The following is a 27,417-nucleotide window of genomic DNA, read 5'->3' on the forward strand; positions in this document are numbered from 1 at the left end:
GAAGTTCTAACAGAGACTCAACCATCATGTCTAAACCCAACCTTGTCATCCTCTTTTGCTCAAAACCAGCTGTTCTTGCTTCCTGTTAACAACACTTTGCCGTTCTGCCAGTCTTTTGGGTTTGAGGCCTCAGTCATCTCTGACATCTTTTCCCTTCACACCCAGACACTCCTTCCTTGCTATTTGCACTGCTACTGCTCTAGCACAAGACCTCCTTCCTTACTTATTGCATAGTAATAAGTACATGTTCACACAAGACCAATGGCTCACACTCATCTGCTATTCTCCTTTCTATAATCTATATTCAGCTAAGCTGAATAGTCAGCATTTATTATGTAAGCTTTATGATTTTTTTTTTGCCTCCACATGTTATGTCATTTCTTCTGTTTGAAACGGCCTCTCCATCTATTCAGTTCAAATCTGAATCTGCCTTATTTTGAGGCCTAGCCCAAATGCCACCTTCTTCAGTGAGCCTAGGTTTAGAGTCCCTTCCACACTATACTTTGTGGTATAATGACTCATGTGTTTATCGTCCCTTTAATAATAATAGTAACTTAAGGGAAAGCAATAATTTTTTGCTCTGGCTACATGCAAATAGAACAACTGTTATGGGGGGAATTTAGGTGAGGGGAAGGTGACCATAAAAACACATGCTGAAGGAATAAACGCCATCTCACCAGCCATTGCTAAGCAGAATGGTGAATGGTATGTAACAGGACCCTTGGAAAACAGGGTGTGATAAAATAGGGTTTAAAAAAAAAAAAAAGTCATACTACTTCCTCCATTTACCTAGGCAATAAATTATCTGCTAAACAAATAACTTACTGGCAAAAAAATTATTTGCAAGGTACTATATATTTGGCTTAGTCTACACAGGATGAAATGGCCAAGGAATTTGTTCTACTTAAGGGATAAAAATAAAGTATTACTGGCAGAATGCCCTGGGGTAGTACTGTTTTATGCCAGATTTTACAATGAGTCTCATGGGGTTTTCTTAGCTGCCCTGTAAAGCAAGACAGCTATATGCTATTGGACAGTTTACTTACCAACACAACACTTCTGGCACCATTTGGTTTCAGGGATTTTTGCTGATACAGAAAATTTCCTAAATGTAAATAAAAGTGAGTATATACATGTAGGCAAACTGAAAAAGCTACTGTTACAGATCAGTGGAGAAAGGATGAGTTCAAAACTGGTGCTGACATACTAGGTCATCTGTTAAAATTAGAATAAAAAGGCCCGGTGCTGTGGCACATGCCGGTAATCCCAGCGCTTTGGAAGGCCGAGATGGGCAGATCACGAGGTCAGGAGTTTGAGACCAGCCTGGCCAACATAATAAAACCCCATCTCTACTAAAAATACAAAAAAATTAGCCAGGCATGGTGGTGCATGCCTGTAATTCCAGCTACTCAGGAGGCTGAGGCAGGAGATTTGCTTGAACCCAGAAGGCGGAGGATGTGGTGAGCTGAGACCACACCACTGCACTCCAGCCTGGGCAACAAGAGCAAAACTCCGTCTCAAAAAAAAAAAAAAAAAAGAATAAATTGGATCCCTTTCTCATGGCCCCCAACCAGTTTCAAATGGATTAAAGGGTTTAAATTTGAAAACAAACTACAGAAGTCTATAGAAATGTATGACCTTGGAATTTAAGAAAATACAAAAAGAACAAATCATACAGGAAAATGCTGTTACATTTTATTTGACTTTTTTTCCCCCACTGATTCATCCCTAGCATCTCAAACTACAGGTGGCAGTCAATTATTGAATCAGTAACTTTGGTTTACCAAAAGATAACACTGAGAACGTGAAAACATTAGCCAAAAACTGGGGAAAGATATTTTTAAGTACATGTAATACATTTACATGTACTGTAAAAAGTTGTTGTTAACAATTTGTGAAGAACTTCTTTTATTTAGAAATCTTTGTTTATTCAGCAAAAGTGGGATACAGATGTTCTGCAAAGGTGCTATAGGGGTTTTGCAAACATCTGACTCGAATTTAACAGGTAAAAATCAATTCTGAATTTTTTTTAAAATTACAATTTAAAAACTACACATACACTCAAATGTCTTTTAAAATGTAATATATTAAAGACTGTTGGTGCATCAAATTGTAAAAACCTCAAACCCATTTTTGTACACTTTTTTAAAAATTAAATTTTATTTTATTTTTTGGACAAGGTCTTGCTCTGTCGCCCAGGCTGGAGTGCAAGAGCATGATCTTGGCTCACTGTAACCTCCGCCTCCCGGGTTCAAGCAATTCTCCTGTCTCAGAACTCCGAATAGCTGGGACTACAGGTGCCTGCCATCACGCTTGACTAATTTTTGTATTTTTAGTAGAGACGGGGTTGCGCCACGTTGCCCAGGCTGGTCTCGGACTCCGGAGCTCAGGTGATCTGCCCACCTCAGCCTCCCAAAGTGCTGGGATTACAGATGTGAGCCACGGTGCCCAGCTAAAGATTTTTTTTTTTTTTTTTTGAGACAAAGTCTCGCTCTGCCGCCCACACTGGAATACAGTGGCTTGACCTCAGCTCACTGCAACCTCCGCCTCCCAGGTTCAAGTGATTCTCCTGCTTCAGCTTCTCAAATAGCTGTGATTACAGGCATCAGCCACCACACCCAGCTAATTTTTGTATTTTTAGTAGAGACGCGGTTTCGACCTATTGGCCAGGCTGGTCTCGAACTCCTGACCTCAAGTGATCCGCCTGCCTTGCCCTCCCAAAGTGCTGGGATTACAGGTGTGAGCAACTGTGCCTGACTTCTACAAATATTTAAATTCTTTTTTAAAAAATAATTTTTATAAGAAAGAGAGAGATTTCACCACGTTGCCCAGGCTTGTCTCAAATTCCTGAGGCTCAAGTAATCTGCCAAAAGTGCACCCTCCTTAAGTGCTGGGATTACAGGCATGAGCCACTTAAATGTGTAAATTTGCCAAAGATTAGATAGATGCCAGTGCTCTGCACAAGTCTTTTTTTTTTTTTAGAGTTGTATAATTTTATATAAAATTGTACAACACATGTGTTCAGTGCAATCCAAACAAGCTCAGAACAATTTTCCTGATGGATGTTCTTGTAACTATACAATTGGCAACTGAGTGATAATCAAGCATAAATACAATATTAATAAATATTGTAATACTGTAATTTTAACTTTAATACATTTTATATATTGACCTATTTATGAAAAGTTATAATTTTAGCTTCATTTACTAAGTCCTTACTATGTGCCATGCATTTTAGACATCTGTATCATTCAGTCTGTTCAATAAAGAGGTAGGTTATAGCATAGAAATCTGAAGCTTAGATTTTTGTTCAGGTCTTTTTTTTTTTTTGAGACAGGGTCTCACTCTGTCGCCCAGGCTGGAGTGCAGTGGCGCAATCTTGGGTCAGTGCAACCTCTGCCTCTTGGGTTCAGGCAATTCTCCTGCCTCAGCCTCCCAGGTAGCTGGAACTACAGGCTGTATCAATTTAAATGAACATTATTTGGAGTTTGCAAGGTAAGCTGTTAAAAACTGTTAACTATTTCTAAGTACTTGTCCTTGTGAATCAAAACGTTTTTCACTCTGTGACAGCTAAACAATGATACAGAATTTATTCAGATGTTGAAGTACTGAACGACTACAACGGCAATCTAGAATATTCTGGTTACAATTTTCTGGTAAAAACACCTCATCGTACCCTTGACTAACTTTATATTAGGAAAAGTTTTACATTATAATTTATAATTATAAAAATGCCCCTTTCATATACATTGGAGTTTAATGCAGCTTAAAATAAAACAAAACAAAAACTTCCCATACTCAACAAATCTGCTTCGAACCAAAGTGCTTTTTAGAATTAAAAAAAAACTGAACCAAGCTCCTGATAGATTTCAGCTGGCAAAAAGTTGAATGTTCCTGTCCACACTTGTGAACTTGTCTTCTGGCTCCTGAAGCTAACTTACGGGTTAAAACACTGAACTGGTCAAAACCCAGGAGAATTAACTGCCAAGTTCTGAAAGACCATAGGGATGACTACTACACAAACAGAAATCAACTATTAAGTATGGCTGTGAATTAAGGATTTCAAAAACTTTTCAAAACAGAGTTGTGGGCAGTACATGGAAAGGCAATACAACTTATTTTACCAGCACCCAAGTAACTGGAATTCTAAATCAACTAACAGTCCGAATGCATTTAACATAGGATACTTTAGGGTACACTACAAGAATAGCTCAATTTATCATGCCCAATAATGATGACAACAGGTCTATTTTTTGAGAGCTTACTAGGTGCTGTGGTAGGTACTTTACATACACAATGTATCATTTTCAAAACAACTCTGCCAGATGAGTATACAGGTTCCATTTACAGCTGAATACATGTGGAGAGGTTGTATAATTTATCCAAGTTCCCATACCTAGTAAGTAAATGATCCAGGATTTAAATTCAACTGTACTTGAATTCCAAAGCTTATGCTTCACTAAAAATGGATTACAATATGGTGCAATGAGTACCTATCTTCAGAATGAGAACCATGAGGCTCTTTATCGGCAGATTAAGAACAAGATGCTCAGTAGAGGTTTAAGTTGTGCTCACTGTATGGCAGAAGAAATGGTATGAATACACATATATAAAATATTATCATGTTAAAAGGGTTTTTAGGTTTTCTGCCAATAAGTGAGAGAATTAAAAGATTTTACAGTAATTACTAGATAATGAAACTGAAGAAAGTGGGAAGGATGTATTTGTGGCTGTTACTACTAAAAAAACTAAAGATTGACTATAATAAAATCCCTGAAATAATAACTTGGAGGTGAAATATCCTTACAGCTGAACACATGGGGAAAGGTTGTATAATTTATCCAAGGTCCCATATCTAGTAAGTAAATGATCCAGGATTTAAATTCAACTTTACTTGAATTCCAAAGCTTATGCTTTACTAAAAATGAATTATAAAATGGTACAATGAGTACCTATATTCAGTGTAGGTAAAATCATACCATATGGAAACTCCTTAAAGGAAGAGATTATATCTTATTCATTTTTGTCTCATCTATACAGGGAACATTTCATACACATTTGGTGTATTCAGTAAAATCTGGAAGAAATGAACACAGCTAAGAGCAAATAAGCTAAAAAGGTCTCTAATAAAATATATCCAAATGTGAATGCATCTAAGTCTATGTGTCATATAGTCCTTGAGGGCACTTTATGTGTATATTATAGTAAAATATAATAAATCAAGTTCAACCCTGAGTAATCATGAAATGATCCCAATGAAATTCGTATACTCTATTTAAGAAAAGAGAACATCCTATATATTTTTATATAATTTTCATCAAAAAGGTTAATTTTTAAAAAAATCATGTACACATAGGAGCAAATCTTAGCCACACTGTAAACTCAGCAATTGAGAACAGCAGATTCTCAAGGTACTTGAAAATTAAGGTTTTATGTTAGTTGCTTTACAATAAATATTACAAAAAAGAATAGCCATATTATAAATTTTTCATAAAATACAATTCATACTAGAGTTAGAAAATCTTTCAGTCAATAAAGAGGTCCAATATTATATTAAACAATGAAAGAACAGAGCATAACAACAAATTACTGAAAGTAGAAAGGCGAAACCCCTCAACTTCAAACTAATGATTTTCTAATGCAAAACACTGAGACATGGTCTTGCTTTGTTACCCAGGCTGGAGTATAGTGGCATGATCACAGCTTACTGCAGCCTCAACCTCCAGGGCTCCAGTGATCCTCCCACTTCAGCCTCCCGAGTAGCTGGAACCACAGCGTCAAGCCACCATGCCTAGCTAATTTTTTAAAAAATAATTTTTGTAGAGATGAGGTCTCGCTACATTGCTCAGGCTGGTCTCGAACTCCTAGCCTCAAGCCATCTTCCTGCCTCAGCCTCTCAAAGTATTGGGATTATAGGCGTGAGCCACCATGGCAGGTTGCAAAAACATTTTTCAATAAATCATTTTGATTTTCTAGGTGTAGAAACTTTGAGAAAAATTTTATAAAGTTAACACATATGTCAAAAGCAAAGGCATTAAATGCAATGTAAAATTATGGCAAAGTGCAAGAAAAAACTAGTTTTAAACTTGCCAAAAAAGAATAAAAAATTCAGAGAGAAAACATCTGATACAATTTGAAAGTATAAAGTAGAAAAATTTTAGAACAAGAGTGTGATCAATAAGCACTTGTTAAATTATATTACTTATTATTTTTTCATCATGATTTCTATTAACCCAAACTGAGTGCTCTTTCACTTTCTGTAGCATAGGTATTTATGAGAATGAACTGTTAACATCATATTGCCTCTAAGGACGTACCCTTACCTTGGCAGTATTCTGTCAGGGAGTTTGTGTGCTGGAATAGCAACGGGTAACTTTTGCATTTGTCTTGCATAATCAAAAAGCCCTGGTAAATTATGGGAATAAAGCTGAGAAGCTTTACCTATAAAGAAAAACAGATATGATGTAAAAGCTAGTAACAAATAGTAACAATTGTAAGGTATTTGAAAACTAAAATACTTACCAGATATTGATAGCAAGCAATTGTTCATTACATACAACCATGTACACCTTCGAGGGAACAGCTGATTAAAAAAAGGCACAAAGTTTATAAAGAATAATACATAACAGCAATGTAAATCTGCACACAGTAATCATGTAAGCTGTCATATCTATAGGTCAGTTCTTTAAAAAGTAAGTTATTTTTAATATAAATTGACTTTATCAATGATTCAAAACAAGATAATATACATACATACATATTTATGTGAGAGAAAAAAATATATTAGGCTAAATTTTAGCCTAAACACAATATGATCAGCTCAAGTCTCTCTTATGATTAAGGGCTAGGCTATGTAACCCCACACTATGCAGGGAATAAGAACATTTTCAAACAACATCTATTCCTTTATTTTGGTTCTGGGGTTGAATAATTAAGATTCTCCTGTCTGCTCCTCCCAAAATATACTTATCTAGGCATAATATGCAATGCATGGCTTCTAGGGTGTATGATACAGAAAAAAAGGATCATGGTGTAGTGGAACACAGGATACAGAAACACTAGGTATGGAGGGAAAAAAAAAGGCTGAGACAATATGATGAAAACTCACAAATCATAAAGGATATCTATATACATGTATATAGATATATATACACATATAGATATATACATATATAGATAGATATACACACACATATATATATGAAATTCATTACTAAAATTTAGTACCATAAGAACTGAGAGGCATCTCTGGAAGCCTGAAAGTGGTCACAATTTAGAGCAAAGAAAAGTGAATTTCATGGAACACAATCTATATATTTAAAAAAATACTCTCATTAAGACATTTTGCTATGCGTATCAGTGTTTTTTAAAGTGGTCCTTGGACCAGCAGCATCAGCAACACCTGGGCACATGGTAGAAATGCAAATTCTTGGACCTCACCCCAGACCTACTGAAGCAAGAAGTTCTGAAGCAGGACCCAGGAATCTATGGTTTAACTAGGCCTCCAAGTAATTCTGAGGCCAACTGAGGTTTGAGAGCCACTGATGTACATAATTAAGCATTCTGATTTAACAACCTTTGTTGCTGGGTTTGCTCTGGTAATTCCTACAACTAAGTTACTCTAAAAGTAACTGAGATGAGAGAAGGGAATAGAGAGGACACAGGGGTGAATGATGAAACACATCAAGGCCTCTAAGGACATTACTTTATGGAAACACAGCCATAATAATGGGACTGAATAACTAAAAGAGAAAAGGTAATAATAAAAGGGAGGAGAAACAAAGTAACATTTTAATAAAAATTTTATTTCATTTACTGGGAAAATGTACTTACATAAAATAACCAATTTCTCCAAACAACTAAAATGTGGCATTGCCAATACAATTTTTTTTTTTTTTTTTGGCGGAGTCTCGCTCTGTGGCCCAGGCTGGAGTGCAGTGGCCGGATCTCAGCTCACTGCAAGCTCCGCCTCCCGGGCTCACGCCATTCTCCTGCCTCAGCCTCCCGAGTAGCTGGGACTACAGGCGCCCGCTACCTCGCCCGGCTAGATTTTTGTATTTTTTAGTAGAGACGGGGTTTCACTGTGTTAGCCAGGATGGTCTTGATCTCCTGACCTCGTGATCCGCCCGTCTCGGCCTCCCAAAGTGCTGGGATTACAGGCTTGAGCCACCGCGCCTGGCCTACAGTTTTTTAAAATTTGTAAAATGTGCCTATACCTGTGCCTCAGATAGAGAAGATATCAACATCCATTTCCTACTTTCTGCTTTTCAGAAAAAATTCACAACAAAATTGGGACTTCATTGGCTATACTGAAAAAATCAGGCAGAGAAGGGGCAATGACTTATTCCAGACCACATATCAGTACATGTTATCAAAGTAGCAAGAAACAGATTTTTATTTAATTCAGTGTTGAACTGGGTTTTCATATACATATCCACTGAAAAAGTATTTATCTAATACCACATCTATGGTTTACTATAAAATTATATACTTGTAAATATAAGTGGGTTTGCTTATTTAATATAAACATATATAAAGTAGCAAGACAAGACACAAATTCCTTTCATATTTTCTACATAGGGACAATGAAAAGGTATTTATGTATAGTTTTATTTTTAAAAAGTACTGGATTTCATTATGAATTTTCATTTTTAACAACAACTTTTTCTAGATTTATAGTAACAACAACTTTACTAGATTTTCAATGCTTTCTTCCTTTAGTGAGTTAGGTTCTAGGTGAAATGATTGGTTTAATAAATAAGAATATAACAGTTAAGAAGGGTAGCTTCTATATTCTGCCTAGACTCATGTATCTGTTTTATCAATGACTCTGTGTGATCTTGGGTAATTTACTGAATCTCTGTCTCAGTGTTCTTATCTGTAAAACAGAATATCTATATCTCATAGAGCTGTATGGTAATTAAACACGATACTCCTTGTAAAGCACTTAGAAGAATGTCTAACACACACTGAGTACTGAATAAATGTTAGCCATGAATAATGAAGCCAGATAAAAAATTTTAAATCAGGACCCTGATTTGTGTCATCTTCTCACTTTTCAGAATCTTCCCCTATCTAGTAGGCTCACGCCACCCTGTTTCCTCTAAAGTCTAGAGAAAATCAAACTAATCATCAATTTCATAATAAGATGAAAAATTCAGGCTCCACATATACTAATTCTTTAGTCTTATAGTGCTCCCTCTAAGAGGGAAAAAGGTTTCCTTTGAAGGGCAATGTTTCAAAAAAAAATTACTCTAGTAATCTAATTTCAAATGCTAAAGCAACTAAGAAGGGAAGTTATTGCAGACTGGGGCTAGGTGTGGTTGATGGGTGCCTTCTCTTAAGAGTCCTAGCCGGGCCTGGTGGCTCACCCCTGTAATCCCAGCACTGGGTGGGTAAGGCAGAAGGACTGCTTGAGCCCAGGAGTTTGAGATCAGCCTGGGCAACAAAGTGAAATCCCAGTCTCGACAAAATACCAAAAAATTAGTTGGGCATTGTGGCATGTGCCTGTAGTTTCAGCTACTGAAGATGCTGAGGTGGGAAGGTCACTTGAGCCCAGGAGGTCAAGGCTGCAGTGAGCTGTGTTCATGCCACTACCCTCCAGCCGTGGTGACAGAATGAAACCCTGTCTCAAAAACAAAAACAACGGAAGAGTTCTTCAAATTAGGTTGATAAATGCTTACTCCACCTATGCATAAAGCTGGCCTTATTCCTTAAAATTAATATTGCTACCAATATTACTTCTGGATATCTCATTATACCCAATAAAAATAGGACCACCTTTGAATTATTTATTTACTAATTATTATAATTACAAGATGCTTTTCCTCCCTTTCCTGGTTCATAGGTACTTTTCAGTCATTTCACTGTATACCATTTCCAGATTAAAAGATTTACAGTATATCATACAGTTTAGGATCTTGTTAGAAAATCTGATTAAAAAAAGAAGATGAAAATGTTTAGTCAGGAATAAATCATTACTTACAGATTTTTTCTTTCCATTTTATTTGTAATCAGTTTATTTTTATTTTTATTTTGTTTTGAGATGGAGTCTCACTCTGTTGCCCAGGCTGGAGTGCAGTGGTGTGATCTTGGCTTACTGCAACCTCCGCCTCCTGGGTTTAAGTGATTCTCCTGTCTCAGGCTCCTGAGTACCCGGGACTACAGGTGCACACGACCATGCTCGGCTAGGTTTTGTATTTTTAGTAGGGACGGGGTTTCACCTTATTTGTTAGGCTGGTGTTGAACTCCTGACCTCAGGAGACCACCCATCTTGGCCTCCCAAAGTGTTGGGATTACAGGTGTGAGCCACCGTGCCCGGCCTTGTAATCAATTTATATTGATAAAAGAATTAGTCACACAACCCGAAGGCACCCCAAACTCAGTATGACCAAATTGAAAGCATTACCATTCTCTTCAAATCAATACATCCTTCAGTATACTATATTCCATCTTTCTGTTACTGTCAAGCACCCAGTCACTCAAGTGGAAAACCTGAAGTTAACCTAGACCTCTCTTCACCCTCCATGTTGAATTGGTCACTCAATTTGGTCACTTCTAGATCTTTGATCTTTCTCCAGGTCCAGCATTTCTCTACAGGAACTATACAACTGGGAGAGAGAATATGGTGAAGTAGTTAAGGGCATGGAATTTGGAGCTAGCTTGCCTAGGTTCATATTCCAGTCCAGCCACCGAATAGCTGTGGGGTCTTTGGCAAGTTACTAATCCTTTCTGTGCTTCAGTTTTCTCATCTGTGAAATGAGAATATCAATGGTATCTACCTCTGAGAGATTTCATGAAGACTAAATAATGTATGTCAAGCATTCAAAAACACTGCATGGATACATAGTAAGCTTTATGTAAATATTAGCTATTAATATCATCATCATTATTATCAGTTTGCAGGTTGTTTTATGTTCCTGACTCCTGGGTACTAAATGACAAAAGCTCCCCCCACTCATTGTGACACTCAAAAACATCCCCATATCGGGGGAGAGGAGGAGAGAAATGGGGAATGACCACTAATGATTATGGAGGTTCTTTTGGAGATGACAAAAATGTCCTAAAACTGATGGTGGTAATGGCTGCACATGCTGTGAACACACTAAAAGCCACTGGATTGTACCCTTTAAATGGGTGAACTGTATGCTATATGAATTATATCTCAATAAAACTATCTTTTCCCCCCTGTTCTCTCTACCTCTGCCCTGAATTAACACTCTTTCACCATTTGACCATGGTTTTTAAGTCTCATCTCTCACCATACTGCAAACAGATATTTCTAAAACACAGGTCTGTTCCATCAGCATGGTACACCAAACTCTGGTGTTTGGCTTCTGCCTGCCTACCCAGCTCCATCTATTGTTACTATTCTGTACTCCAGTCAAATTGCCCAGTCATTGTTCCCATACTTGCCATGCTATTTCACATCTCTATGCCATCATGCTTATCCTGTCTGTGTGGCAAACTTCTATTCATCAGAATTTAAGGTCCATCTCAAATGCCCCTCCTTCTCATCTCCCCACAGGAGGTGCTGGTGACATCCACCTCTATGGCCAATATCTTATACTCATTCCTATGACATCTAATCCTGAGTATTGTAGTTACTGGTTTATACATCTCTTTTCCCTATTAGATCATGAGCTTTTCAAGGGTATGGACTAGTCCTGTGAATCTGTCTTCAGTATCTGGTAATTAGAACATGCTCCATGAAGGTTTTTTTTTTTTTTGAGATGGAGTTTCACTTTTGTCGCCCAGGTTGGAGCGCAATGGCGTGATCTCAGCTCACTGTAACCTCCTCCTCCTCCCGGGTTCAAGTGATTCTCCTGTCTCAGCCTTCGAAGCAGCTGGGATTACAAGCACATGCCACTACGCCCAGCTAATTTTCGTATTTTTAGTAGAGATGGGGTTTCACCATGTTGGCCAGGCTGGTCTCGAACTCCTGACCTCAGGCGATCTGCCTGCCTTGGCCTCCCAAAGTATTGGGATCACAGGCACTTGCCACAGTGCCTGGCCTCATGAGGATTTTAAGAATAAAAGAGGCTGGGGCGGGGTGGCTCATATGTGTAATCCCAGCACTTGAGGCCAGGAGTTCGAGACCAGCATGAGCAATATGGTGAAACCCTGTCTCTACTAAAAACACAAAAATTAGCCAGGCATGGTGGCTCATGTCTGTAATCCCAGCTACTTGGGAGGCTGAGGCATGAGAATTGCTTGAACCTGGTTGTAGTGAGCCGAGATCACACCGCTGCACTCCAGCCTGGGAAACAGAGTGAGACTCAGTCTCAAAACACAAAACAAAACAAAACAAAACAGAATAAAAGAGGCAGCAAGTCAGAAACTGAATCTTATTTCTGGTCTAATGTGTACTTATGGTAACTTAAAAATAAAAAAAAAAGAATATACAAAATAACATACCTGTTCCATTGATGTTTCATGAAGTTCATTAAGATTGAGGGTATAAATCCCTTCTTCGGCACCAAATATCAAGTACTGATCTGAAACAAAAGTAATTCATTGACTGATTTTGGTAAATAAAAGATTTTTTAATAGGATTTCTATAATCTAAACTTCCGTAAGTATGTATTAACATATAAAACAAGAATTACCATGATTTATAAGCAGTGAATACAAAGAAGAGGTTAGACACTTTAGACCCATAAACTGAATTATATGTAAACATGAGCCTCAAAGCAGTGAAGAGAATTTTTATGTAAGGGAGATTCTGAAGAGTGGCATAGTACATTCTTCACTCATCAGAGAGTGCTAAGAACTGGCAAAGAATCTGCAGCTCCTTTTTCTAAAACCCCCTAAAGAGAGGATCATGTGCCACTGACATATAGAATATAAATCGAGAGTGGCTGATACAGATTCTAATTACTTCTACAGATTTTTTTTCAGAGCTGTACTATAAGCACTCTTATTTAAAAAACCTCAGAATCTGACCACAGTCCATTAAAAAGTTAACTAAAACTGGGATACCTGCTAGGGGACTCAGTATCTTCTAAAATATATGAGATGCATGGCCATGGTCCTTTCTGTTTTTTTTTTTTTTTTTTTTTTCCAGAGCAGGAGCAGGAGTGGAAATTTATTAAAAAGGCTTTAGAACAGGAAAGAAAGGAAAGAACACTTCGAAGAGATCCAAGCAGGCAACTTGAAGAACAAGTGCCCGATCTGTTTTTAAGATAATACAGAGTAACAGGTCAAAAACTTTCCTAGACTAACAGACTAAACTGAAGTATGTTGAGAACAGTATAGAATGCTAAGAGCATTCCTAAAGCGCCCAGCATTTAAGATGAGTACTGGGAGATTAATGGCGTAAGATCTGTGGTCAGACAGTACTGGATTTAAACTGACCCTTTCTAATTGGCTACAAACAATGAACCTCTCTGAGTGCCAGTTTCCTTGCCTATGACATAAAAGTACTCAGACTATTTAATGAGTATATGTGTATGTATATAAAAATGTTCATGTATAAATGTTCTATGTGTATCTTACATAAACAGACAGCTATTAAGATTCAGATATACAGTGAGAGGACACAGACAGTTCTTAGTGGTGCCTGAGGACAACTTTTCTGATTATGGCCCCTTTTAAGGTCAGAGATCCTCTAAAGTGGTCACTAAACCCTGGGTCCTTGGTAGCTAAATTCCTTCCATAATGGCTGTTTTGAAAAAAATGAAGCTATTGGCCAGTGGCTCATGTCTGTAATCTCAGCACTTTGGGAGGCTGAGGTGACAACTGCTTGAGCCCAGGAGTTCGAGACCAGCTTGGGGAACACAGAGAGATCCCATCTCTACATAAATTAAAAAAAAAAAATTAAAAAACAAAAACAAAAACAGCCAGGAATGGTGGCATGTGCCTGTAGTCCTAGCTACTCGGGTGGCTGAGGCAGGAGGACTGCATAAGGCCAGAAGTTTGAGGTTATAGTAAGCCATGATCATGCCACTGTACTCTAGCCTGGGTGGCAGAGCAAGACTCTTTCCCTAAAAATAAAAAATAAAAAAAGATACCAGACTACTGTGCAGCAGCAGCAGAAACATTTCTGGAGGAAACTAGGGTGGCACAGAATACATGGCTTCACTATATTGAGATGGTAACTATACAATGAAATTTTAATGTTATGTGTCACCTCAAACACTGATAACAGCACAAAGAAACATATTAACCTTAAAATTTAAAAAAAAATTATAATAAAACGTTTTTTTGCCAGAAAGATACTCAGAAAATAAACGAAATCATAAATGCTTTCATGGCTCCAGTTTAAAAAAATTAGGAAGATAACAGATAAAAAACACACAATACTACCTCTTGTGTCTGGGTTTATCCATGATGATGCACAGTGAATTTTCAAAGGACACCCATTAAAAACTTTTGAAAAACATGCACCCATCTAGGGAAACAAAGAATAACCAATATGAAACAGTGACAAGTACAGTCTTTAATATATAAAATGTAATTATTATCTATTTTAATGTGAGAGTCTATAGATAGTATACTGAAATTATGATCATCTTCAAATTTACAGAAGTAAGTGTAAGAAATCACCATAGTCATTTGCCTAACAGTGGTACCACAAGTTTCCAGGTGCCACAATAATTTTACTTGGAAAAAAGAGAAAAAAAAGGTCATATGTAGGAAATCATAATCTCTACAAAGGAAGACTGTTTTCTTGTTTGGTTTTATGAGCCTAAAAATGGTATTAAATATTGAATTTCACATTACAAACTGAAACAGGTATGGCTGATTTGAAATTCACATATGTACTTCAACCTCCAAACATATAGACTTTTATTTTTTAATTTTTGCAATCGAGCAATCTGATTATTTTCCCTGGATTCATTAAAAAGCTTAACTCTTTGATGTTAATATTACTTATCAAGTCGATTTACAAACTTTTCAGATAATAAATATATCATAATGAAATACATTACTCATTTGAACTTTATATTGTCAAAGAGCAAAATATTAACTCTGAAATTATCCTTCTGGTTAAATTCTCAAGGTACGAGAATGTTGACTCAGGTAATCACTTTTACTACTGACAACTTGAGAGAAAAACAGTATGAAAATATTTTTGGTCAGAGAAAATTTCAGTATTTGTCATGTCGGCCTAAATTAAAAGAACAGCATTTGTGCATCATTTTATAGATGGAATGTCTTCCTCACAAACACGGAGGTAACATACTGAAAGAAAACATCACTAGCTGACAATAATGGATTAAAAGTATTAACGTAATTAAAACATGGACCTTAAAATTTCCCTTTTAATGACAGAAATATACCAACCAATATATTTTTAAAGATTTTGGTACCAAAAAAGAACAATTTAGCTTGGCAATACCATCAGGTAGTAGTAGACCAATAGAAACATGTTTATATGATGTAGGGCAGAAACTGTATCATTTAACTAATCCTAATAAGGACCTTTTAAGACAGCTACGGAAATTTGTATGTTGAGGTACTGCTAACTCCTAGAAATTTACATGACAAAATGAAGAACAAAACAATCAAGCCAGTTCCCAATCTTAAGCTAATTTGCATAGTTGGAGTCTACCAGGCATTCATAGATACCTTGCAGCTTGTCAAACTGCAAGCCTGAGGTAAGTGTTTTATCTTGCAGTCAAGTGGGAAGTTTTGCCCTATTGTATATATTTCTCTGCTATAATATATATGCTATATAATATAAAGTATACTGTATAAATTAGTATTAAAATTATTTAAAAATATTTATAATTTAAGTATGATACAAATTACGAATATAAAGTATATATATTTTGTAACATAGTTTATAAAGTATACTCTGTACTAATTAAAAAGTAGAATTTAAAGGTAAAAAAGGATGGGGCGTGGTGGCTCACACTTGTAATCCCAGCACTTTGGGAGGCTGAGGTGGGCACATCACCTGAGGTCAGGAGTTCGAGACCAGCCTAGCCAATATGTAAAACCCGTCACTATAAAAACACACAAAAAATTAGCTGGGCGTGGTGGCTGGCACCTATAGTCCCAGTTACTCAGGAGGCTGAGGCAGGAGAATGGCGTGAACCCGGAAGGCGGAGCTTGCAGTGAGCTGAAATTGTGCCATTGCACTCCAGCCTGGGCAACAGAGTGAGACTCTGTCTCAAAAACAAATAAAAAATAAATAAATAAATAAATAAAAAGGCCAGGCGTGGTGGTTCACGCCTATAATCGCAGCACTTTGGGAAGCCAAGGTGGGCAGATCACTTGACGCCAGGAATTCGAAACCAGCCTGGCCAACATGGTGAAACTCTGTCTCTACTAAAAATATAAAAATTAGCCAGGTATGGTGACACATGCCTGTAATTAAATTAGCAATCTTCTGGATTTTTGTTCAACAGTAATGAAGGTTCTTTCAAACAGACGAAAAAAAAACCTAAGCAAAGACAACACATATAAGTGACATAGCTTGAAACTCAGCCTACTCCATATTTAGTACTTACATGCACTTTAGGTGTTGGAGGAAGACCATTACTAATAGGCTTCTAGAAAAAGAACACATGTACAATTACACTTTTTTTTGCTGCTGTTTGGTATAACAATACTGTATTTCAAACACATTTATTCAAATAAAATACATGAATACATTCTTTGTAAAACAAAACATTACAGTTAAGGCTGAAGTTCCCCACAGTTCTTTCACAATGCACTATTTCTAGTACTTGTCCCAGAAAAACTAGTTTGGTGTAAAACCTTCCAAATCTTTCTCTAGTGAATTAGATATACTTATGTAATCATATGGCTTTCCAGACTTTTTTGGTATATATGTAAATACATGTTCCCACAGAAAATAATTTTTTGTGTGTGTGTTTTTAAACAAATAGTTATACACTATCTGCATGTTCTTTGCCTTAAAATTGGACAGTAATCCATATCAGTCATATAGACTTAGTTCACTTGTTTTAACTGCAGCACAGCATAAATATACTTTATTTAACTATTCCTTAAACATTATTCGGTATTTATATTACTGTCAATATTTTACTAGAACACGAATGCTGAAACAAACATTCCTGCATATACCTACTTACACAGCGTACGAGTGGATACCATACCACAGTATGGGTATACTGAGAAACTACTGGTACACAGGGTCTCTACCTTTCACATTTTAGTGCATATTGACTGTCAAACTGCTTTTCAGAGTGTACGTATCACATCACACCCACCAGCAATGTATGAGAGCTCCTGGTTCTTTCTAGTCTCACAGCAATATCACCAAGCTGATTAGTAAAAAACCTTTTCTCCTGTGTTCCTCATTAATTTGCATGCCTCTGATTGCTAGGAAGATTAAGAATCTTTTTAAAAACAGTGTTTATTTGCTATCTGTATTTCCTCTTTTGTGAATTCTTTTCCCTTTTTTTTTTTAACTGAGTTATCTTCATATATATTTGCTGGAGCTTTTAAAAATATATTCTAGGTTTGAGTATTTCATCTGTTATACATATATAACCAATAGTTTCTCCACTTGTATAGATAATCTTCATCATGTTTACAATGTGTTTTGCCAACTGAAGTTCTCAATTTTGATGAATTCAAATATATTAATCATTGGTTAGAGTATACAAGCAATTACAAGGAGAAGAAATGTAACACATTTGCTCACGCACACTATCCTGAAGAATGCCAGATATTTCTCCAAGGCCACATTCTTGAGTATATGAACTGTTCCCTGAGAGAGAACCCCCTGGGTATACTTTAAACACGAACTTTGTGACAGTCTACATTTCTTTCAAGGTTAATCTCAATAACATCATTTTAAGGAATGACATTTTAATTTTTCCCTAGAGCTGCCACACGTCAGAATCACTTAAACAATTAGATGAAAACTAATAAAAAAGCTACTGTTAATTGATTTCATATATATAACATAAAAATATTTCTGAAATTAAGATGACACATTTACTTTGTAGATATATTTTTGAGGATGCACACATCTTACTGTTGCCATAATTTCGGATACCTTTTGATTCCATTTTGCAAATAATTTATATATATTTTTTCTTATACTGTTATTAAATTATCTATTTTAGCAAAACATCATTTTTTTGTTGTTGTTTTTGTTTTTGAGACAGAGTCTTGCTCTGTTACCCATGTTGGAGTGCAGGGGCATGATCTCGGGTCACTGCAACTTCTGCCTCCCAGGTTCAAGCGATTCTTGTGCCTCAGCCTCCTGAGTAGTTGAGATTACCGGCGCCTGCCATCACGCCCGGCTCTTTTTGTGTTTTTGGTAGAGACAGGGTTTTACCATGTTAGCCAGGTTGGTTTTGAACTCCTGGCCTCAAGTGATCTACCTGTCTTGGCCTCCCAAAGTGTACGGATTATAGGTGTGAGCCACTGTGCCTGGCCTAGCAAAACATTTTAAATTAGGGAGCTCTGAGTGTTATAACTCTCAGATTTAACCTAAGCACTAATAGAATTGGTTGTAAATATTATTTAAAATAAATAAGGCTGGGCGCGGTAGCTCACACCTGTAATCCCAGCACTTTGGGAGGCTGATGTGGGTGGATCATGAGGTCAGGGATTCGAGACCAGTCTGACCAACATGGTGAAACCACATCTCTACTAAAAATACAAAAATTAGCCTGGCATGGTGGTGCGCACCTGTAATCCCAGCTACTTAGGAGGCTGAGGCAGGAGAATCGCTTGAACCCGGGAGGTGGAGGAGGTTGCAGTGAGCTAAAATTGCGCCACTGCACTCCAGCCTGGGTGATAGAGTGAGACTCCATCTCAAAATAAATAAAATAAATAAATAAATAAATATATTATTTTTTATTATTTAAATTTTTCTAGAGATAGGGTCTTGCTCTGTCACCCAGGCTGGAGTGCAGTGGCAGGCAAGCATAGATCACTGTAACCTCAACGTCCTGGGCTCAAGTGATTCTCCTGTCTCAGCCTCCTGAGCAGCTAGGATTATGGGTGCATGCCACCATGTCTGGCTAAATTTGTATTTTATTTTTTGTAGACACAGGGTTTTGCTATGTTGCCCAGGCTGGTCTTGAACTTCTGGTCTCAAGTGATCCCCCTGCCTTTTCCACTGAAAGCACTGGGATTACAGATGTGAGGGTTGTAAGTAATTTTAAGAATTACAGCATAAACTGTAAGCATGCTTCAATATATCCCTGATACTGTTTATCCTATGATACAGCCATGGACATATTTATTTCAGAACTACTGAAACAGTTAGTTCCTTATCTTAATGAAGTAAGGTAACAGAAAAAGTGAACTAAAAATGAATACACAAAAATGTTTACTTAGTACCATAGGAAAGGTTAAAAAAAAAGTTTACATCACTCAAAGGCTATTTATTTTATACTGTGTTACAGTCACTCAGCTGCATTTTTGTACTATTATGTTGGCAAGTCTGTTAAAATTTAAATTGTTGAAAGCAAAAAGGCACTGCTCAGTTGGATAGAACTTCATAAAACCCATTCCTGAAAAATAGTTTACACTCTTTTTAAAAATAACCTAAATTTCACAAATTACAACGAATAACACCAAATGCTTTACATGAATTTTAAGAAAAATATGTCATATTGTATAGTGAAATATTTTTAAAAAGTTAAATAGATATAGCACAAAAACCTCTAGTGATGTGCTTACTGCAGAAACCATAGCACATATGTGTACAAACATACTGAATATACTAAAATTTCCATAAAAATAACAAATATTAGTGTATACAAAAACTTCCAAAAAATTCCATTCATCTCATTGACATCTGTTGAGGTACTGGGGATTTTAAGGATTTTCTACTATTTTAAATTCTATGATGATAGTTGAATGTCTTCCAGTGATTATAAGTCAATTCTTTACAAATGTTTAAAATTTTTCATCTCTTCATGATCTCTGCTGAATAACATTTATGTTTTAACAGTTACGATGTTTTAGCTAACATTTGTGATAGGAGTAGCTGCTAAGGCTAATTTCACCTTTCCTGAAGTGGTAAGAGCAGCAATGTCTCTACTTATGTAATCTCTAACAGTGATCCCCAACCTTTTGGCACCAGGGACTGGTTTCGTGGAAGATAATTTTTCCACAGATGGGTGTTGAAGGGGAGGGTATGTTTTGGGGATGAAACTGTTAATCAGGTAATCAGGCATTAGTTACATTCGTAAAAGCAGTGTGCAACCTAGATCCCTCACATGCACACTTCACAACAGGGTTTGCGCTATGAGAATCTAATGCTGCAGCTGAGCTGACAGAAGGTGGAGCTCAGGTGGTAATGCTCACTTGCCCACTGCTCACCTCCTGCTGTGTGGCCTGGTTCCTAACAGGCCACTGACCATTACTGGTCTGCGGCCCAGGGGTTGGGGACCCCTGATCTATAGTTAGAAATTTGTCCTGGGGTAGAAGCTACAGCTTTCTTTATCTATGTCCTTCTTTCCATAACTTCATGAGACTGTAAGAGAAACTATTAAGAATCAATTACCCTCAATGAGAATAATAATAGTTATTTTGTGAACAATCACAAGAATACTAAGCGTTTACCTGTATGAAGAAGATGTTTTATAATATACTACATAACAAATTGGTCTAAATAATGGAAACAATAAAAAGCCATCATTCAAGTTTACCATAGCTAAACTACTTTTTTCAAGATTTAAATAATCTATTCACCATTATAATATACTAAAATATGAATATAGTAATTGCAAAATATACTAGTGCTATAGTTTCACTAATTGTAAGCATAAAACTAACTTAACAGTTAAAAAGGAAACAAACACAAGTAGAACTTATGAATATCAATACCTACTGGTACATCTTTCTTTTCTTTTCTTGAAAGGTTTGTGCCTCTATGTTCATTTTGTTGTTGACATAATGAGCCATCTCGTTCACCATTTAACTGGAAGGAGCTCATTCCATTTCCTTCAATAAGATATATTCATTGAAAATGATTATCTTCATGAATATTTTTATTCAGAAAGTTATCAAGTAGGAAAGGAAAAATATTAACTTTGGGATAGTGTCATTCATTTGGAATCACCTAATCAGAATATTTACTATGAAAGTAAGACGTCATATATATGTTCTTCTATCTATACCTCTTATTTCTGGCATATTAGGCAAATTTAAATTCAGGTTATATATAAGTACATGTATTTGTCAGCTTTAAAAAACCAAATACTGATTTCATAACTACTTTTAGAAAAGGGGTGATTGATATTATGTCATCCAAGAAACTTTAGTTGCTCTTTTTTTTTTTTTTTTTTTTGAGAAGGAGTTTCTCTCTTATCACCCAGGCTCGAGTACAATGGCGTGATCTTGGCTCAGTGCAAACTTTGCCACTGAGGTTCAAGCAAGCAATTCTCCTGCCTTAGTCACCCAAGTAGCTGGGATTACAGGCAGGCGCTACCATACCCAGGTAATTCTGTATTTTTTTTTAGTAGAGATGCAGTTTCATCATGTTGGTCAGGCTGGTCTCAAACTCTTGACCTCAGGTGATCCACCTGCCTCGGCCTCACAAAGTGCTGGGATTACGGGTGTGAGCCACCGCGCCCGGGCTAGTTGCTCTTTTTAAAAATTGCTTCTTCTGGATAAACACAGAGGAGTCTTTACAGTGTTAAAATAGCTCCTTCTAGTATTAATTTGGAGGCAAACACCTAGCAAATAATACCAATTACTTTTTTAGAAATGATTAAATGAATTAAGGAGTTAGACAAGGTACTCTCTTGTAAAACAGAAGTAACCTAGACACAAAACACATTTTCCGTGTTTGTTCACAGTTTAATTTGCATTGTTTCCACACTGTAGCTAAATGAACAGTGAACCAGTCTTTAGAAGAGAGAAGGCTAAATATGAAATGAGAGATGAGGACAAAGTATCTCAGACTGTGTCATAGGGAATCCTGTCACAAAAACACTTTAAGCCAGTAGGCAAAAAGCAGAAAACATCTCCATAGCCATTGCTTTCCTTCACTCCTCCACCAAAAGAATTTCAAATAATCTCTTAAAAGAAAGTTTTCCTCCATTTCTCCCCCCCGCCCATAGTATGAAAACCTGGTAACGTATTTGCTGTCATCCTCCACCATTACCTAAGGCAACAGGTTTTTGAGGGGGTAATCTGGGAGGTGGTGGTCTAGGTGGAACTTGGGATGGCTTTGCTGGGCTCCCTGACATGGGACATCTCTTGATTGTTCCTTGATTTTCATCCTCAGTAGAATGCATTTCCTGTGGTATGAAGATAGACTTAGGCTGAAATAATATAGAAAAAGAGACCAACGTTGAAACATCAAATTATTTTCCTGAAGTAAATACTATTATATGTCAGAAACTTTCAAACTATTTCTACTATACATTAGAGGTTTACCAGATGAGTTTAAAGGTTACTCAACCATCCAATTCAGATTTATTGTTGTAAACATATTCTAAAAATGTACACTAAAATGTGTACATCTCAGGTTTTGCTGCTGTGCAAATAATAGGGCCTCTAAGTCGACTTTTTTATTAATTCCTCATAAGTCTCCCCACTTAGACTAGCCAAATAAAAATATTTCAGTCTCTCTTATCTCCTTCAATTTAAATGAATCTCTTTATTTTAAATATTCAAGCTAGTCAAAGTTCAGCGCCTTATCAACTGTCTAATCTAAGCTGTCTCTTAGGTGACTCAATGTCTTTATGGTAATGCTTAATCTTTCAGACCAGGTGCATGAGAGGATGCCAGTTAAAATGTTATCATGTTGGAGAATATCAACACAGCAATATGGGATGACTGAGATACTTTTTGTACAAACAATGGAAAAACCTACAGTTGGCTGACGTTTGGAGAATTTATAACGTGTCTCTTATTATTGTTCAGCACTTATTTCTTTGAAATTCAGATCTCTTTACTTCTGCTATGATAAAACTAAACAAGCAAGTACAGCATTATTTACCTGTATGAATCAGGATTTTCTCAATTGCATAAAATGTAAATAAATAAAAACAGTAATAAACTGAATGACAAGACTGGTAAGACTCCAACTCTCATTTGTAACACTCTGATTTTAAACTTTAAAGCAGCTCATATTATAATTAAAATTTGCTATGAATATGAACTTATAAAATAAAATATATATTAGCTCATTTTACCTTTTAAAAAACAACCCATCAGTTAAAATCACTATTTTAGAATGGTTTTGTTTGGAAAAATAATTTTGTTGTTAAAAAGTATTTAAAAATTGTTGTACTATTTTGTATTTTTAATTTAAAATTATCTTTTGAAAATTAAGTATCTATGATGATAAATTACTATATTTATTCTTAGATGTCAGGAACAGATTGCAGATTTTGAGAAAAACAATCTTGTAAGAAATGTGAGTTTTCTAACCCAAGTCAAGTAACGCTAGTCCATTAATACAATCATTTTCAGTGTAAATTCCTAGGACTTGTTACTTAGAATGAACATTAAATAAGGCCAGGCACACTGGCTCATGCCTGTAATCCCAGCACTTTGGGAGGCCAAGGCAGGCAGATCACCTGAGGTCAGGAGTTTGAGCCCAGCCTGGTCAACATGGCAAAACCCAGTCTCTACTAAAAAATACAAAACTTTAGCTGGACGTGGTGGTGCGTGCCTGTAATCCCAGCTACTGGGGAGGCTGAGGCAGGAGAATTGCTTGAACCCGAGAGGAGGAGGCTGCAGTGAACCGAGATCATGCCACTGTACTCCAGCCTGGGTGTCAGAGAGAGACTCTGTCTCAAAAAAAAAAAAAAAACAAAAGAATGAACACTAAATATAAGTTGGGCATTATAAAAAGAGACAAATACAATAAAAAATCATTTACTTATATCAACTTCACAATTTTTCTTTGTGGATCACAAATGAAAAGTTAGAAAAACTCTCAACAAAGTATTAAATTGGCAGAACAATAACACATACACATATATCAAATTGAAAAATAAATCTGTCTACCTTTGGTGGCAAAGGAGGTGGAACTTTTGCTTTCAGAGTTGAACTAAAAACAGAAAAGTTTAGAATCAGAACTATTCATTTTACAAATGAATCAATCCTAAAATATAATAATTTTTTCTTACAAATGAATCAATCCTAAAATATAATAATTTTTTCTTACAAATGTACCAATCCTAAAATATAATAATTTTTTCAAAGACACAGAAAAAAACTACACAGACAAATATCATTTTCAAAGATTGTAAGTTTCTTCTAAAGTATTTTGTGAAATGTTGCTAGAGGTATTATTCAGAAGTAACTGGGAACTGGAGGACATTATGTTAAGTGAAATAAGCCAAAATAGAAAGTTAAACACTGCATATTCTTACTCATGTGGAAGCTAAAAAAAAAAAAGTTGATCTCATAGAAGTAAAAAGCAGAACAGAGGATACTAGGAACTGGGAAGGGCAAGGAAAAGGGGAGGAAAGGGAGAGATTTGTTAAAGTATACAAAATTACAGTTATGTAAGAGGAATAATAAGTACTACTCTCTTATACCACTGTAGGATGACTATAGTTAATAATAATGGGCCAGGAGTGGTGGCTCATGCCTGTAATCTCAGCACTTTGGGAGGCCGATGCGGGCAGATCATGAGGTCAGGAAATCAAGACCATCCTGGCTAACACGGTGAAACACCGTCTCTACTAAAAATGCAAAAAAATTAGCCGGGCTTGGTGGCGGGTGCCTGTAGTCCCAGCAGGAGAATGGCGTGAACCTGGGAGGCAGAGCTTGCATGCAGTGAGCCAAGATCGCGCCACTGCACTCCAGCCTGGGCAACAGGGCAAGACTCTCTCAAAAACAAAACCAAACCAACCAATAATGTATTATTTAGTTTCAAATAGCAAGAAGGAAGATATTGAATGTTCCCAACACAAAGAAATGATAAATGTTTGAGATGACGGATACGTTAATTACCCTGAAGAGATCACTACATTATATGTATCAAAACGTTAGTATGTACCCCATAAATTTGTATTATAATTATTTCAGTTAAAATAATTAAATTTAATTTAAAAAGAAGTAATTGGGTAATACACTTTTTTGGTTCCAAGTACTATACTGTAATTAAAACTGGAAAAGATAATTATAATTCCAGTTTATATCAACTGAAAGGTAAATAATTAAGAACATAAGCCACATCTGGCTTATGAAACAAATGATACGGTATAAAATATATCACATTGTAAACTGCATTTTTGCTACTGTTAGATATGAAACATCTTCAATGAAGCTCATCAAAAACCATATATATGCTTTATGAAATTATAGGCAGACTGTGATCGAAGTTAGGATTCATTATAACTCAGGATCAGTTTTAGAAATAGCAAGAGGCTGGTCACAGTGGCTCATGCCTGTAATCCCAGCACTCTAGGAGGCTGAGGTGAGCAGATCACTTGAGCTCAGGAGTTCCTGCCCAGCCTGGGTAACATGGTGGAAACTCATCTCTACAAAAAAATAAAATAAAAAATTAGGAAGTGTGGAGGTGCAGTCCCAGCTACTTAGGTGGCTGAGGTGGGAGGACTGCTTGAGCCAGGAGGTCAAGGCTGCAATGAGCCAAGATCACACCACTGCACTCCAGGTGGGTCATAGAGCAAGCAAGGCCCTGTCTCAAAAGAAAGAAAGAAAAAATTGTACTATGATGAAGCACAAATTTCTCAGATGAGGATTTCAAGGCCTAGAAAGGTTATGTAACTTTACTCAAGATCACAGAGTAGTGAAGTGAAAAGGAAAACCTATGCCCTCAACTGCTAGTCAAGCGCTCTTATCATTTTACCATGAAACTGCATCTTTATTTAAAAAAATACAAAACAAAAAAGTAAACATCAATGCATACATAATAGTAAAAACATTCCTCCTCTAAAACTATATATTTATATCCAAAGTATTTGTTCATTTGAAATATAGCAGACAAAATTTAATCAGATTTATAAAAAGCTTCTTTGTAGTTGCAGAAGTTACAGCAGCTATCAATTACTAAGAAATCTACAATAAAAAATTATTGTCCTTGTTAGTTTTTTTCTGAAGTTCTTTGGAAAAAATGGACTGAAATGTGTCGCTATAAAATTCACATATTGAAGTCCTAACCCACAATGTGACTATATTTAGAGATGGGTTTTTAGGAAGTAATTAAGCTTAAATGAGGTTGTAACAGTGGGGTCCTAATCCTATGGGACTGGTGATCTTACAAAAAGAGGGTGAGAGACCACTCTTACCCCTGATCCCACCATGTGCATACACTGAGGAAAGGCCATGTCAAGACATGGCCAGAAGACGGCTGTCTGCAAGCATAGAAGGGAGCCCTCACCAAGTTGGCTGGTACCTTGATCTTGAACTTCCCACCTCCAGAACTGTGAGAAATAAATTTCTGTTGTCTAAGCCTATGGTATTTTGTTATGTCAGCCCAAGCTAATATAACTAGAATAGAAAAAAGGAAAGAAACTGAGGTACAACCCACGATACTGTGTTACTAATTATATTAAAATTTCCATCAATATTAAGCTGCCAGATGGATGAAATCAGGTCAAATGACACCTTTTCTTTTCACCAAAAACAGAGACAGAACTTACTGTTTAGATTCATCATCATCTCCTTCATCATCTTCTAAATGTGCCACGTGTCCTCTAAATAAAAAGAATAATGTCATTGTTATTAAATGGATTTTACCAAAACAGTGTAAGAAGAAATTTTAGAAAATGCAGGAAAAGCTACCATAAGATAAAATTTTATTTCTACATCTTTATAGGATAGGATAGATTCAGAATTAAAACAAGGAACTGGGAGCAGTGGATTGTGATGTCAGTTACTTGGGAGGCTGAGGTGGAAAGATCGCTTGAGCCCAGGAGTTCAAGGCTGCAGCGAGCTATGATCACACCACTGCAATCAAGCCTGGGCAACAGAGCAAGCCCCTATCTCTATTAAAGAAAAACAAAGACAACTCAAACAAATAGGCTACATAACAGAGAAGGGGGCAAACTGCCTTTACTTGTCTGTGACGTAAAGTACTTTAGGATTAAAAATTAAAATTACCGCTGATGCAACTCTTCTTCAACAGACTTGAGAAGACTCCTTAAAATAAAAAACAAAAACAAAAATAATGTGAGTAAGTTATCAAAGGAACATCGAATGTGTATCACTTTAAACTTATCCACACATTTTTTGAATGATTACTTTTTACCATTTACTGAAAATTTGCTAGTGATCACCTCAGCAACCATAAAACATCAAGTTATATTGAATGAGAGACCTCTATTTTCCTGTTGCTAATGTCTTTATATATGTATTTTAAATGAACAAAAGAAATCCTAATATTTATTGAAAAATACCAATTCAAACAGAAGACAACTCACCATGGAATGTCACAACAGTACTGACAAAACAATAATTGCAGGGTCATAGTCAGGAGCTTCCAGGATTCAAATTTTACCTGGAATGTTATACCTGACACCTGAAATTACATACACTTTTCTT

At 36.4% G+C, this 27,417-nt stretch overlaps 1 protein-coding gene across 14 annotated transcripts in view; it reads right to left on the bottom strand.

The window, feature by feature from the left end:
• The window catches only part of LOC105464888 (mitogen-activated protein kinase kinase kinase kinase 3), a 187,300-nt gene that overhangs the window by 16,376 nt on the left and 143,507 nt on the right, over positions 1-27,417 (bottom strand). For 12 of the 14 annotated variants that reach the window (XR_011611629.1, XM_071076576.1, XM_071076580.1 and 9 more), the window contains 12 exons: positions 26,977-27,015; positions 26,517-26,570; positions 23,911-23,953; positions 22,055-22,214; positions 20,777-20,889; positions 17,624-17,689; positions 16,461-16,502; positions 14,308-14,392; positions 12,418-12,497; positions 6,523-6,583; positions 6,324-6,441; positions 1,047-1,105 (listed from right to left, as the gene is read on the bottom strand). Coding sequence is in view for 13 of the 14 variants with exons in the window: in XM_071076576.1 (XP_070932677.1) it covers positions 1,047-1,105; positions 6,324-6,441; positions 6,523-6,583; positions 12,418-12,497; positions 14,308-14,392; positions 16,461-16,502; positions 17,624-17,689; positions 20,777-20,889; positions 22,055-22,214; positions 23,911-23,953; positions 26,517-26,570; positions 26,977-27,015 (920 nt within the window). In the remaining variant the exon portion in view is untranslated. The remainder of the gene's footprint in view (positions 1-1,046; positions 1,106-6,323; positions 6,442-6,522; positions 6,584-12,417; positions 12,498-14,307; positions 14,393-16,460; positions 16,503-17,623; positions 17,690-20,776; positions 20,890-22,054; positions 22,215-23,910; positions 23,954-26,516; positions 26,571-26,976; positions 27,016-27,417) is intronic. The other 2 variants (XM_071076585.1, XM_071076584.1) reach the window with 1 other exon arrangement.

Source organism: Macaca nemestrina, chromosome 13 (assembly GCF_043159975.1).
Source record: "Macaca nemestrina isolate mMacNem1 chromosome 13, mMacNem.hap1, whole genome shotgun sequence".
Taxonomy (NCBI): domain Eukaryota; kingdom Metazoa; phylum Chordata; class Mammalia; order Primates; family Cercopithecidae; genus Macaca; species Macaca nemestrina.